This window comes from Pollachius pollachius (assembly GCF_949987615.1).
Source record: "Pollachius pollachius genome assembly, chromosome: 9".
In the NCBI taxonomy this organism is placed as follows: Eukaryota; Metazoa; Chordata; class Actinopteri; order Gadiformes; family Gadidae; genus Pollachius; species Pollachius pollachius.
The window spans coordinates 6,032,770-6,047,640 of record NC_136942.1 but is presented as its reverse complement, the minus strand read 5'-3'; the positions used below and the strand labels follow the sequence as shown (position 1 = coordinate 6,047,640).

The following is a 14,871-nucleotide window of genomic DNA, read 5'->3' as shown; positions in this document are numbered from 1 at the left end:
TCAGCATTTCCCTTATGATTAAAGTAGAGAAACCGATTCATCATAATTGTCCATCTTTTTCCCCTGACTCATCCATCCGGGAGAGAGATAGTGAATCTGATGATGCTGTTCCGTACTGTACTGTGCTATGCCAGACCTACTTTGGAATGTATGTACCTATGATCTTATCTCATATTATGTGTTAACACTGTAGGCCTACATATTATAAAGCACCAATATAATATAACGTCGAGTCCGTGTCATCCTTTGACGACCGCCTTTAAAGTACCATTTCATCGCTCAAATCACCCTGAGAGACGCGCTGTCCTTCTCTCACACGAACAACAATACGAGTTCTCAACCGCTTTGAACAGAGACACTGTCACCTCAGTTATAAGGTAACAGCGCACACCACTGATGCTTCCCCAATCGTCTCTCTGAAGTTCCTCTGCGCAAACAATAATCCAGAAACCTGTTAAAAACCAAAGGTCAACACTACCTTGCTTCTTCCTCTTAGTGCCACACAGGAGCCCTTCCATGATCCACGCTTAGCCCGCGGCTCTGCTGGTCTCTCCGGACAGTTAAAGTCAGCTAATGCCGTAGGGTGATGTATGTGTGAGTGGGAGTCTGTGAAAGCGTGTGTGTGTGTGTGTGTCTGTGTGTGTGTGTGTGTGTGTATGTCTGCGTTGGCTGCAGACGTTGGGTCTGAACGGTGGCTATGGGGGCGTCGTCACGTGTGTATTTCTGTCACAAACTCACCCTCCCCTGCTCCACCTCTATGGTCCGGTTACAAGCTGAAGGGAGTATGTTTGTGTGTGTGTGTGTGTGTGTGTGTGTGTGTGTGTGTGTGTGTGTGTGTCTGTCTGTCTCTTTTCACTCCCTTCCCGTTTCTCATTAAAGTAGATGAGATTTAGTGAATACAGACACACACAAACAAACACACACACACACACACACACACACACACACACACACACACACACAAATACACGCAATGAATGTGGTCTACTGGACAAGCTGAGGACAGGACACGAGACAAAAACCTACAGACACTGTGTGTGTGTGTGTGTGTGCGTGTGTGCGTGTGTGCGTGCGTGCGTGCGTGCGTTCGTAACTGGTATACACCTGCTAGACATTTTTTTTCGGGACATATCAGAAGTCAATCTCTAAAAACCTCATAGTATTTGACCATGAGGAATGGAGCGCGTATTTACTTGATATTTTGTCTTACCCTTTGGTCATCTACCCTTGTCTCACAGTTGCTAAAAACATGTCAGGTTCCTCCTCAACATAATACCCTGCTTTGAGAATGAGCACATGCAGGAGCCGTTAACCTGATTGGTCCTTCACAGGACGATCAATCGCACTGCGATGCTTATAGCTTTTAACAGAATTATACAAATTCAATCGTGACCCTGGAACCGAGTCGCCATCGTAAATTGCCGGCAGGCCCCCGTTGCAGACATCCGCGGAGCTGTGTGCTGTAGTACTTAGAGCAATTAAACAGACCAAGCAGGTTCGGTCATAAAACAACTGCCTGCCGCATGGGCGGCCTGGAAGAACACACACACGTGCACGCACACAAAACCTCACACACATGTACACACACACGCACAGATACACATGCACACAAACACACACATATAGCGATAAACACACACGCACAAGCAAACACACACCCACACAGGAGCACACACACACACACACACACACACACACACACACACACACACACACACACACACACACAAGTTCACGAGCGCATAACCACACAAACACACACAAAGCGCCTAAGGAAGAAGCACAACAATTTTAATCTGGTTTCTACTATAAACATTGAACATCCGGATAAAAAGATAGAAATCTGGTGATCCTGGCTGTAGCTGGGGGGGGGGGGGGTTACTGTGACATACAACACAGGGTGGGGTAAAAATAAAGCTGAGAGTACGGAGAAGATGGAGCCTGGCAGATATAGTGCTGAGTATTTATACCGCAGCCGGTCTGTGGTCAGTAGCAGATGCGAGACCCTAACTATCCTCGGGGGGGGGACAGACAGACAGACAGACACACGTCCCAGTAGGGTTTTTATCGGACATGGAGCCAGACACGGTGGATGTTTACACCCAGGAGTCACCTGGGAGGGGAACGAGTGGGGAGGAGGGTCCCGGGACACGTTTAACAGGGAGGGCAGTGAAGGAATTCAGGGGAGGAAGGCCAGGACCCACTCACTGGAGTTTAAATGGGTCAGGGGTCAGGGCAGTCTAGTGGTAAACTCCTAGCCAAAGGGTTCTAGGTTCGAATCCCCAGAGACTCCAACAGACCTAACCCCTTACCTAACCAAGGACATGTATCTGTGAACATTACATACACTGTGCATCACTCTGGATGGAAGCCTCTGCTCAATAAGTATACCAAAAAGAAGAATAAAGAATCAGATATGAATAATGCACACATTGTTTATGAATAATATATATTTTGTCATTCATTTTGGTGATAGAAATATAAATAGCCCAATTCGTGTGAAATCATATATCACGGTATATGTTAATTTATAGCAAGAAGAAAAAATGATAAAACTTACCGTGCTCAATATCCATCATTAAAGGCGTTCTATTTGCTGGAAGAGTGAAACGACTTCTAATAATGCTTCTTGGAAAATGACTTGCATGTCAACTTAACTTATGAGTCTCGTCTTAGGCTGATTAGAGGACATAGACACACTTCCTCTTAGTTTATCAGTGGACACAAAAAGCTCCAGAGACATTTTTAGAAAGGCTGACATTATATGAATGCATTACTCTGTGTTCTCTATTAACTGGGTCTTTGGATAAGAGGTTTTACTTCCATTTTAATTGAGCTAAAGGCTTTGCGTTCGATGTGGGGTTCCTGTCAGTAGGGTTTATCCTATAAACTGTCCATTAGACTGCTAACCGCTAACTAGCCTCCTAACAGAATATGTAAAAAAGAAAAAAGAAAAGAAAAATATATATATATATATGCCATATATGCCTTGTTCAGCTCTCCATGTAATTAGTGTTCATTTTTAAAATTTTTAAATTTTTAAATTATATAATATTATTATTATCTATTCTATAGGGCTTGTAGGCCTACATCATGACACCACAACATCCGCCTCCATTTTGAAAGCATTGTGGCATGGTATTGTTATTGTAGTCAGTGTTTCTTTGGTCATTGTTTAGTTATTCATCTGGAAATTACGTCATTATGGGACGACATTGTGGTATGAAACTGCCAAAGCATTTTCACATTTTACAAGCCCAATAATGAAGACATTATTCAGTACACATACAATAGCTCAGTCCCCCCAGTTCCAGGCTGAGGCTTGTTAACAGGTTGCTACAATACTACTGTCCCTGTCAAAATGTAAAGCTAACCCTCACCCCTCAAATGGAGAGATATCTGCCATGAATCACATTGACCTGGACTTCACACTTGAAGAGAAGTAACTGAGAGAAGACATGTAATCGTCGCCCACATGTCCAGCAGGGGGCGTCCGAGGCCCCAACAAGGCTTCAGTAGACGCCCTGTTGTGACAGTCAAAGACAAATAAAATAATGGAATAATAATAATTACTACCGAGGCTAATGGTAGGCTATATTTAGTGGTACAAGACAAGAAAAAGCATCAACAACTGAACCAAACCTGTTTTTACGAAAAAAATATCTGGATTATTTTATTATAGTTCACTAAAGACTGTAACTCGAATGTCAGTTGACCGTGACCCTCAAGATATTATCCAATATCCACCACACCCAAGATAGACTAAAACCACAACCATGTGCTTTCTCTGTGTTTCCCCCCTGATACCAAAATCAGCACCAACAGTCTAAAGGTTTACTTTAAGGGTAACTTTATGTTTGATTTAACCCAACATTGGTGTATCGATCAATTCCAAGTCCAACACACAACACCTGCTGATTTGTACAGACCTAGAAGGCCTGATGCGCTCCTAAAGTTAAAGACCACTATTCCACACAATTAATTTAGCTATTGGGGGCCCTTAAGTCATTAACATGCACGGGGTGGTCCCTTTCATGAATGACAGCAAACACATGGCTCTCAAACTATAAACCCAGTCGTCAAAGTGTGCGTGTGCATGTGCGTGTGTGTGTGTGTGTGTGTGTGTTTCCCCCCCCCCCCACACACAAACACACAAAGCAGCAGTTGTCCACCCGGACGTCCACCTCAGACAAGTATATCAGAATAATCTGAAAACATATATGCTGAATCATTCACAAAGTACTATCAGCTCTATATAGGGCTAGAAATAAATAGCGAACCCCACAGTAACTAGGTGGTTAGAGTGATTAGAGTTTGGGTAACAGACCTAGCACATTGAGCACAAATATTCCCCGTATGCTTCATCTTTAACCCACCCTGCCAGACAGCTGGCAGCCCTCTATTTATGACCATTACCTCATGGGGGACAATGTGCCTTTTCCATTAACGACGCTACGACAGGACAGCGTACGTGTACAGCTTTTCTCAATCAGAGAATATAGGCAAACTCATAGGCACATGCATTTCTCTTTTCGCTTGCTGGCCTGGCCGTTTTGATTAGGAATGTTATTATAGCACCATGAGGAGAAGCACACACAACAGGGAAAAAAAGTGATCGGCATCATTCATTATCAGCTTCATTGTAACCCCGTGCCAATATCCGACCAACATACCTTCTTTAGCTTTCTTCTTTCGTCCCAGCGTCCCTCCTAGTTTACCCAGAAAAGATTCGTCCTTTTTCATCTTGGCCATCAGTGGATTCCCAGATTTAGTCGGAGTTCCAGACATAGCGTATTTCAACGTCACTCCGTCCCGTTACCGAAACACTACTGGAAAAATAACATACGTGCTCCAATGCCTTTGATTTGATTCACTGAAGACACTGCAGAGTACAGAACCGGAGACGGCAACAATAGAGAAGGACCGGACAAGAATGCTCAGTAAATATAGTACAATGACTCACTCATACAATAACGTAGGCCGGCGAAACAATTAGCATTATTCATCACCGCTCAACAGCGCCGCTCAGAGGCAGGATGCGGTATATAGCAGATCACCCTCCTAAAGACTCCCGTCACTGTAATGTGACTACAGGTCACAGGATAATATCACAAGACCATAAGGAAACGAGAATTTCTCCAAAGTGGGATGAGTAGACTGCCTAATCAATGCAACTTTAACAATTAAATAAGAATTTTCCTTTGAGAGGGGTCATATTTTTTGTGTTGTGGCATTGTTATGTCTACATTTTGTGTTTTGTGAAATGTACAAATCAAGCTACACTTTAGAAGAAAATCCAAATCTCCCTAGGAAACAAGCATAATAGCAGCAGGGAAAATTTAAATTGTTTTGCTAATTGGCAGAACACACTGTTACAAAATGTATTTTATTAATCCCAGACAGTACATTTGTGAAAAAATATGTGCAAAATGTCAGTCTTTTTAATATCGTGATTAAGAAAGATCCAAATCAGAATCGTAGAACTTTCTTAGCAGTCCATTTTGTTTCTCCTTTTGTCCGGTGCTGTTTGAGAAAACAAAAACAAACATTTCAATTAAAAGAGTGCTTCCTTTATACCCTCACATTCATCAGTGAGGGTTTGTATCGTGATGACCAAGGTCCTGTTTCTCTGATACCACATTCATTTTATCCCTGAATGTACCGGTAGTTTGCAGCAGGGGCCAGTGGGTCTGCAGTCTGAGTCTCAGCCTCTCAAAGGACCCCACATCCTCCGGCCCCGAGGCAACCAGGGGCCCCAGAGAGGGGGCGGCGTTCCCCAGGAGACCAGAGGCCGTTATGCCAACTGGAGCCGTCTCATTCTCCTACACAGGAAATACATGACGAATGAACCACAGTATGTTTACAAGATACACTAGGTGTGGTCAAACTAAAGATGGCAAGAAAGACATCAGCTACACAAGCTACAGAAAGGGGCCGTGGGCTATGCCTTTCTGCACCCAACCACTGTGAGCCACCTATAGGCCTTGAGGTGAATTACAGTTCAGTCGCTTCATCCAGGGCTTCACAGGCAGGCGGTCATGGTGGCTGTTTGTCACTGAACAGGGATTATGCAGATTGCTCAAGGGTACTCGGGTTAAGGCAGGGACCTTGAGTTAATGGCTTCCGCGTGGGAATGCGTGACATGAATGTACACTCTGTGCACACTCTGGTTTCGCCGACCATAGTGGATGAGTCGGAATCATGCTGATTAGTGGACGGATAAGATGCATATTTCTGAATTAATGTTATGTGATCCAGAAACAAGCAGTCTGCTAAATGAATGAGCGAGGGCTTCGAGAAAGCATAAGTTCTCGCAGTTTCAGTTAAAACACTTAAAAAATGCAAAAAATATATATATTACAATAAAAAAAATATTTAAATGGTACTTAGGATCGTGTAGCATCTTCTCCAAGCAATCTTTGTTGCATACGGGGAATGGGTTAACCTAGCAACTCTAAGTGCTTGGCACTTGGTTCTATGAACATCCTCACTGTACCGATAGCGACTTTGTTGTTTTCCGTTTCTTTCGACAAATGTAAGTCGCTTTGGATAAAAGTGTCCGCTAAATGCCCTCAATGTAAACGTAACATACTGGTGACGCAGATCAATGCAAACCGCTACGTACACAGTAGTCGTGGTCACTCCTGAGACCGTTGGTCCCTGCCAAGCATCCCCTTGTGCCCCCTCCGGGAACTCACCTGCAGCAGTACCAGCGTGTGTCCCAGTGCCAGCCCCTGTAGCAGGCAGGTGAGCTGCTGCCAGGGGCCCTCCTTCACCTGGCAGCCCCCCGACCGGACCAGCAGCACCAGACCCGGCTCGTACTGGTAGCCCAGGGGCAGCAGAAGGCCCAGCACGGCCTGCACGACGCCCGCCGTGTCCCCGCAACCCTGGGGAGAGGGGGACCGCAGGGGGACGGTCACATTCAGAGGAGAACAGGCAGGAACGCAAGCTGGGGATAAGGGGTTGAGTGACACGTTTGGGGGGGGGGGGGTACGTGTCGAGGATTTAAATTGGATCACGTGGGACCATCGCTCGCATGTAGCGGCACACACATGAACAAACACTTCTGACATAGGAACCCCATTCAATATTCCACACATGCTTTGTCCTTGTGCCCTTCCGTGACAGGAAGGGTATGACCCTAGCCAATCTGTCTAGGATGGAAATACCTTCTTCAGTGTGATGGGGATGTAGTGTTTGGACTGTGATTCGTGTGGCTCCATGCTGCCGATGTGCACCACTAGTGTTTTCCTGAAGAAAAAAACGTCACTTAGAAACCCATTTTTAGTACTGACTACCACGGGAGTATTTTGTGGGTTATACATTACGGTTTATAAATGCATTTCCTCTTAATTAAGAGTACAGCACAATTTAAGTGGATGTAAATATTTTCCTTAATCAAAAGAAACGTGAGCAGATACTCACTCATCCTCTATGATTTGAGCTGGGACTGGCCCTTCTCCCATCCACACCAGCAATACCCTGTGGGAAGCGCAGACACACAGCAAATAATGGAACCAATGGAAAAGGTACTGGGTTCAATCCCCAATGTCCGCAGCCAAGATACAAGAGGCTGAACCTGCTTCTTAATGACATGCGTCTGTGTTTACTTTCTCACACCCTGCCTGTACCTCAATGACGTACCTGAATAAGTAGGTAAAAATAAGTAAAATAGTACTTAATAGGTTTGAGTCATACCGTTTGGAGAGAGATGCTGAGGTCAGCAGCGTGGCTGCCATGGAAACATCCGGAACCAACGCCAGGCCGTTACGAATCTGGTGAGTGATCATGTGACATTAGGGAATTTAGGTCCGATAAGTGATACAGAATAAAAGGGTGTTATGAGGAAATTGCACTTGTATATATATAATAATACATTCATGCATCTTACACACACGAATGCTGTACCTCGTTTTTCTCCATTTGTCCGAGCAGGGCAGTGAGGTTGTAGAGCAACGTCACGCTAGCCTCATCCTCAGATTCTTTGAGGTAGTTTTTCCTAGTGAAATGAAAACCGTTCATGAGCAATGGAAAACATATGAAAACATAACCGGATCACTATGAGACGTTTTCGTCCATTCTGTTCTCCATTCCAACGTTTCAATTATACAAGTTGCAAACCAAAACAATGCATTTATTAAACGCTACATTTATAAATTACTAATAATATTAATACAATTATTATAATAACAATTGTACTATCTAGTCATTTTTAGCAGTCACTTTCATCCAACGCAGGGAGTCGACAACTTCACCACGGTAAACCCTGCGGCCCCCCCAATCACCTGAGTCGAGCTCTCTCCAGGGGGCCGGGGCCGTGGGCAGCGCTGAAACGCGGGCAGCCGTCCGGGCACTCCACGGTGTCGGGGAGAAGCAGAGCGCTGTGGAGGGACGGAGCGACGCGCTGAAGAGGCTCGGGCCACACTATCTCCTCTTCCTCCTTCTCCTCCACCTTCTCCTCCTCCTTCTCAGGCTCCTTCTGGGCGTCCCCTCCAGCACTGCCCTGGGGCCCCTGGGAGCCACCCTGCTGGGCCAGCCTGCGGTGCTTGGAGCTGGGCTCTTCAGGGAAGGGGGTAGCTGTGGAGGGCGAGGGGCGGAATGGGGATGGTCGGTTTAATGGCTTAGGGTTATAGGTTATAGGTGTACACTGAAAAGCTTTTCATGCGTGGCTCGAGAAAACAAGTGTGCAAGACAATTCAACATTCAACTGAATTGGGGGCCCTCATTTGGATAAAGGGGTTTACAAATTTGCTTTACTTGACAACAATGTGTTTTTTGTTTGTTAGAAGCAATTGACAACAGAGAAACACAATGACCCCTTCGATCAAGTTCCTGGTTACATGCACAAAATTAGAAATGAAGACCGTTAAAGCCAGTAATAAAGTGTGGCTAGTAAGTGGGCCTATGACTACATTACCTGAAGAGGTAAGTTAAGTGTTCTGAACTCTAGATGCATATCTGGAAATGTTCTCATATTGACATGTATAATCTATCTCTAAAAGAACTAGGGGGAAAGTGGGTGTTAAGAAGACATACCTGCATGCTGCAGACAGGACCAGTACTTCTTATGAATTGACCGGGCACTATGTATGGACTCGAGTGCACTAAAATAGGAAAGACAAACACAAAACAGTTTTCATCTAAATGTTAAAACCTTTAGAAAATGACAGTAGGACTGCTCGATAATGGGAAAAATCATAATCACGATTATTTTGGTCAATATTGAAATCACGATTATTCAAACGAGTATTTTTGAGTTTGAAAACATGTTCTATTTATTCAGCATGTCTCTCCGAATTTCTTTTTTGTAACTGAGAACTTTGAGAAATTCTAAGAATTTTGCCTTAAAGAAATACACAAAATGGTCAAAAAGAAAATGTTCCAATCTAAATGATATACAAGTATGTATCCAGCTGTTCTGCCCTTTCTATAAAACATGAAAAAAAAACAAAAAACAAAAAAACGTGATTATGTTAATTGTGATCGTTTGACGCTAAAATCGAAATCGTGATCAAAATTCGATTGATCGCTCAGCCCTAAATGACAGAGTTTGAAACTCTCATTCACGTTATGCAAAACTGGCATCTCTGATAGGTTAAAGGTCATACCTTTCACAGGGACCCGCGAGTTGGGCCGGACGTGGCGCGGGGTCACCTAGCAAGGTCTGGACCGTCTGGCACACCGACTGAGCCAGAGAGGTCAGGTTGTACCCTCCCTGCAATAAATCAGCAACAATGGGTGTCACTAATGCAGTACAATGCAGCACAGCCTCTTTCTCAATCTGTCGGAAATGGCAGAGAGTGTGGAACCGAGTGTAGAGGTTGATCGGAAGGGACAAAATGCCGATCAAATTATCTTGTTTCAGAATGAAACAAGAGACCATGACAGCATGAGAACCGAATTTAACACTAAATACTAGAGGATGACATGAGTCAACATGAGGTTTTGAAACTAAGGGTTGGGAACGGAAACAGTAAAAGAGCTCTTGACGAGGAGGAGACATTTGAATAAGCAAAAGAAGAGTGTGCGCTGACCTCTAGAACGGCACACACTTTGCCGTCGGCTAAGTTCATGAGGAGGTGTGTGAGATGGGCGAAGATGTCGGGTGTCGCAGACATGTGACCCTAAAAATAAGAGACAGAACATTTTATGGTCGTTTTATGTCTTATGGTTTTAATGCCTTGGTAAGACTTTAACTGTACAGAAGATATTGAAGTTTGCTAATGAATCCTTGTATTGTACCATGTAAAACATGTCCACGATACTAACATGTCAACGATACCACACAACTATGTTTCAAGATCTCACCTCAGGGTCACCGATGGCTGAGTCAAAGCCAGCGCATATGAACACCAGGTCTGGGCTAAACTGAAGGACACCACAAAACAAAACTCTTTTGAACATTAGGCTTCAGGGGGTAACAAGCAAACTGTGAAAAAGTGGTTGATTTTCTCACCTCATACGCAACAGGTAGGAGGACGTGGAAAAAAACTGCTAAATAGTCACTGTTGCCCATTCCCACCTAGAAAAGGTGTTAGATAATGAAACATGCTTTACGCAAATATACCAAATTCTAAATGTATTATTATTTTTACAATAAACAAATAACAATTCATCTTCAACACATACTTTTTTTTACGGACATGATATAGTACACTGCGGATGAGAGTTGCTTTGTTTTGTTAAAAGGTTAAACAGTTAATCATTTCAAGTTATCTTTATCGAGCTCAGGTTATCTTCATTGGCCTTTAAAAGTGAGATAGTTCCAGCCAGGGTTCCCTCACAACAAATAAACACGAACGGACAGCAATACAATAAAAGACAAAGGTTTTCCCAACAGGAGACTAACCAATCCAACCGGATGTGTTGTTTGTGGCTCACCTGGTTCCAAGGCACATTCACATTGAATCCAGCTCCTTTCCCACTGCCCACACTGTCAAAGTCGGACTCCTTCAGGTTGGGCCAGAAGCTCTGATGCTCATAGCGGTGCCAGGAGAAGTAAAGCACACTGGGAAATGTAGTCCAAGTACAAACTGAATGGTGAACGGGCTTAATGCAGCATGATATAATGATGACTCTTGTTTTAAGATCTTTATGGGAGAGATTTGAGATTAGACTGCTTACTGCATAATATCATATCAATAAAAAGGAATTCAAAGATCTGTGGACTCAGTAGCTTACAACCAGTGTGCGAAATACGGGAGGGTCCGGGGGGGCTCGACCCACCCCCGATTTACCCATGAGACCCCCTGAAAGCCTCAAAAGCAAAATTTGAGGGGGGTCTCAAATTTTGTCCGAAAAAATATAAAATATTTTATTTTATTGTCACTAATGATCACTTAAATGTTTTTAAGCTCACCATGTCCAGTATTAAGAATTCAAAACATTTATTCACAAATGTTGTTTTTTTTGCCAAGCGGAGCCAGCCAGTCCTGTGTGCGTATGCAAATTAGCCATGTTTGCCAAACAGAAGAAAGACGTAATGTTGACAAGTCATGCTAAAAACGGCTAGCAAGCGAAAGCTAAACCAGAGTGTATCACTCACACACCTTGGGTCTATTCTAACTTAGGGTAAGAGGCTATCTTTTAAATCTTTGCAGTGACCGAAATGTGATGATAGAACTGGGACATAGGGTGCACTGTGCATAAAATGAGTGTGTGCGGCTGTGCGCGTGCATGTCTTTTCCGATTTCGGCAAACTGCATTGTTATGAAGGCCTTATGGTTGATTGTGGTCTTAATGAAGCAGCCTAGCCTCGGAGTTGGAGAAGTTGGAGTGATTGTTTACTTGCGAGCGAGAGCGAGACAGAGAGAGCGCAAGAGAGAGAGCGCACCTGCCGTGGTGATGTTTGGCTTGTTGTGTAAAATGTTGTCAGCATCCGCCGTGGTTGGACGAATGTGCTTTGTGTATGTGTTCAATGATGTATCTGTCTAATCGTATTTTCTGTAGATGGATGGCTAAACAATGTCACACGATCGGACATACTGCAGGCTCTCATTTGGAAGTGCACTGATTGCGTGTCAGTCTCCGATAGGCTATACCTGGCATTTATGCAGTTGTTGATTGCTCTTCTAAGTGCGCCGGATTGGGCCAATTATTGTCGTTTTTTGTTTGCAGGAGGCTGCAATGGCTAAAGTTTTGCTTTACGAATAGCCTACTATAGCATATCGGATTATCAAAGATTGTTGTGTGCTTGTGTGTGTTGTCATGTAGGCTATAGACTGATTGCTTGCATTCATTAAATATTGAAATGTTGTAGGCCTACTGCATATTGAGAAAATTTAGAAACAATCGGGGGATGGGGACCCCGCCAAATATTGCCGGGGTATTTCACACACACGGTCTGACTCTTAACTTGTCTAAGTGATGAGATTTGACCGTTTGTAAGACAATCCAAATAAAACACTCACCTTGGGTCATCCTCGAAGCAGTACTGGACACCTTGTCCGTGGTGGACATCCCAGTCCACGATCAGCACCCTGGTCCAAACAAAACCACACTACAAAGTTATGGAAGCTTTATTCCTACAGACAGACGGACGGATCGTATTTGTATCCTTTACATAGGCATGTACAGGAAGAGTACAGGATTGGATAGAGGCACAAGAGGAAGGATATTTTTCATTTCACCTTTTTGCCTTGTGGTGTTTTTTGGCGTATTGAGCTGCGATGGCCACATTGTTGAACACACAGAACCCATTGGCGGCACTGGACTGACTGTGATGCCCTGGAGGTCTGGATTCGAAAGATTGTATGAACCATGTCAAACAATGGGACACATAGAAACTTAAAACAACTGGCTCATGTGAATAAACCATCACTACCCGATCTCACCTGACCAGTGCCATGCCGTTCCTGACCTTCCCCGTCATAACGTTGTCCACAAGCTGCAGAGTGGCCCCGACAGCCAGCTTGGCACAGTGGTAGATGTTCTGCAACCGTAAAATAAGGTCAGAGCACCACCTAGTGGTAGATCTGTGTACTGAATGGGGCTCATACAACTCGTCACTGTACAGTAGTAGACCTACAAAAGAGTCCAAAAATAAACTTTTCAAATAGACATCCCATAAAAATAAAACTTTTAATAATTCTATTAATGACTCCTATCCTAAACTTTTACACATAGGCCGATAAATTGTACGCTTTGTAAATGTTCTAGACTACTTTAATAAAACTTAAATAGTGCTTGTTGAACTTATATGAACTGAGACCACGAGTGTCCTTGGAGGGGTCATTTGTAATTTCTGTGAGATATAATTTGGCATTCAGTCCAAGGGAAGGCTAGCTAATGCCTAACTATCTCAGTGAATTTTCATAATTAAGCAAGCTTTTGGGAAATGATTCATCCATGTTTGACTAAAAGTAAGCAATACGATTTGAATGTTTTAATTATCGACTTTCAGTTCGGCCTCCACGTGATACAAATTACTTTAAAGATCAATTAATATCCATCCCACAAAATGAAATGGCTTTAAAAATCATAAATTCCTTCAACAATTTCTCACACTAACTAACCGGGTGGAAGTAGACGTCGCCGTACTTCTGGGTGAAGGTCATCAGCTCTTCCAAATGCATGAACGGGGTCTTCTTCACAGCCTCTAGATACTCCTCACTGTTAAATGGACCCAAGGCACATTATGACACAATATTTTCAAGATATTTCTGTGTGTTTAAGGAGGGTTTTGGGGCTGTAAGCTTCAACCTGTGGGCCAACAGGATCTCTGGTTCCGTTGCCTCTCGTACGGGGATGGAGACGCACCGATCAGCAAGACCGCTCTTCACCAAAGCTTCATAGCTCACTATCAATCGCTCAGGAACCTCGATTTTACACACCGGGCTGTGAGGGCAAAGCAAAAGATTACGTAATGCATGGATCGATCACAGTTTGATCAGGTGAAATTGATGCACTGCCAAATTGCGTGTATACTCATGTACTCACTCAACCCAGAGGAGTTTATATTTGGTCATCTCTTCATCGTAGATCAACGCAGTTCCCATCTTCATCGGATGAGTTGGATGCGTCACTTAGTATCCGATTTATTGCACGGGAAACACGTAAAATAGATAGAATAATCCTTTCAGTCAAGTCCAGTTTTTTGTCCCCCGAAATTGGTTCTGCATGGAAGATCAACTGCGTGCCTGTTACCTTCAATGTAATCTACTATTAAATATACTTTATACTGAATACCAAAGTTCACTGAAATCCCCGTTTTATCTTGGAGCCGTATGCGGATCGGTGCAGATCAAACTTTGACCGGAGACATCTTTGTTATGTCACGTGACACGTTCAGAAATCCCACATCAGCCTCAGCACTCACAATGCTCGCCAACAAGACGCGCGCTGATTCAAACTCCGCTTCCGCGTCCTGCCCATACGTGGTCTGGAACTCTGGACTCTACTTCTCCTCCTGGAACAGCCGGTACCTGCCATTTCAGCCTCAGCAAGTGAACGGAGTTGAAAGAAGTGCAAATTTCAAATTTCTGCAGCTGGATATAGATGCATGTGCGTCTTTATGTCGAGTGGAAAACGTTTTGCATTGCGAACAAAAATAAATATTCTGAAAGCAAAAATGTGCTAGAAATGTTTAAGAGAACAATATTGTTTGTTTTGGAATAATCTGCTTGCAAACCAAAACAATGTTTAAGGACAAAATAAGTGCATGAGCATATAAAATAACGCAGCTGTTAATGCACACATACATAATAAACCATACAAAGAAAACATGTTATTACAATTGCATACTCATAATAGAGTTGTGATATAAATAACTGTTTTCTTAAGAAATATTACACAGGTTTGCCATTGAAAAGACATTTCAGAATTGTATCTTTAAAAATATTTTTATTAAACAAGAATACAGCAAAAACAATA

The 14,871-nt window shown here is 43.4% G+C and overlaps 2 protein-coding genes across 3 annotated transcripts in view; both read right to left on the bottom strand.

The window, feature by feature from the left end:
* Positions 1 to 4,931, bottom strand: part of parvb (parvin, beta) — a 14,754-nt gene extending 9,823 nt beyond the window's left edge. The window contains exon 1 of one of the 2 annotated variants that reach the window (XM_079743184.1): positions 4,674 to 4,931. In XM_079743184.1, coding sequence (XP_079599310.1) covers positions 4,674 to 4,788 — 115 coding nt within the window. In that variant the 5' untranslated portion in view covers positions 4,789 to 4,931. Of the gene's footprint in view, positions 1 to 478; positions 660 to 4,673 lie in introns of those variants that run through there. The other variant, XM_079743185.1, reaches the window with a different exon arrangement.
* Positions 4,932 to 5,395: 464 nt separating this feature from the next.
* On the bottom strand, positions 5,396 to 14,245 carry hdac10 (histone deacetylase 10). The gene is made up of 20 exons (XM_079743181.1): positions 13,939 to 14,245; positions 13,702 to 13,836; positions 13,515 to 13,611; positions 12,834 to 12,931; positions 12,630 to 12,734; positions 12,411 to 12,479; positions 10,882 to 11,008; positions 10,457 to 10,522; positions 10,309 to 10,368; positions 10,035 to 10,124; positions 9,609 to 9,715; positions 9,037 to 9,104; positions 8,286 to 8,577; positions 7,909 to 7,999; positions 7,699 to 7,775; positions 7,426 to 7,482; positions 7,170 to 7,251; positions 6,699 to 6,887; positions 5,663 to 5,822; positions 5,396 to 5,523 (listed from the first exon to the last, which is right to left on the bottom strand). The coding sequence occupies exons 1-20, from the start codon at positions 14,001 to 14,003 to the stop codon at positions 5,489 to 5,491; spliced, it is 2,070 nt and encodes a 689-aa protein (XP_079599307.1). The 5' UTR covers positions 14,004 to 14,245; the 3' UTR covers positions 5,396 to 5,488.
* Positions 14,246 to 14,871: the final 626 nt, after the last annotated feature.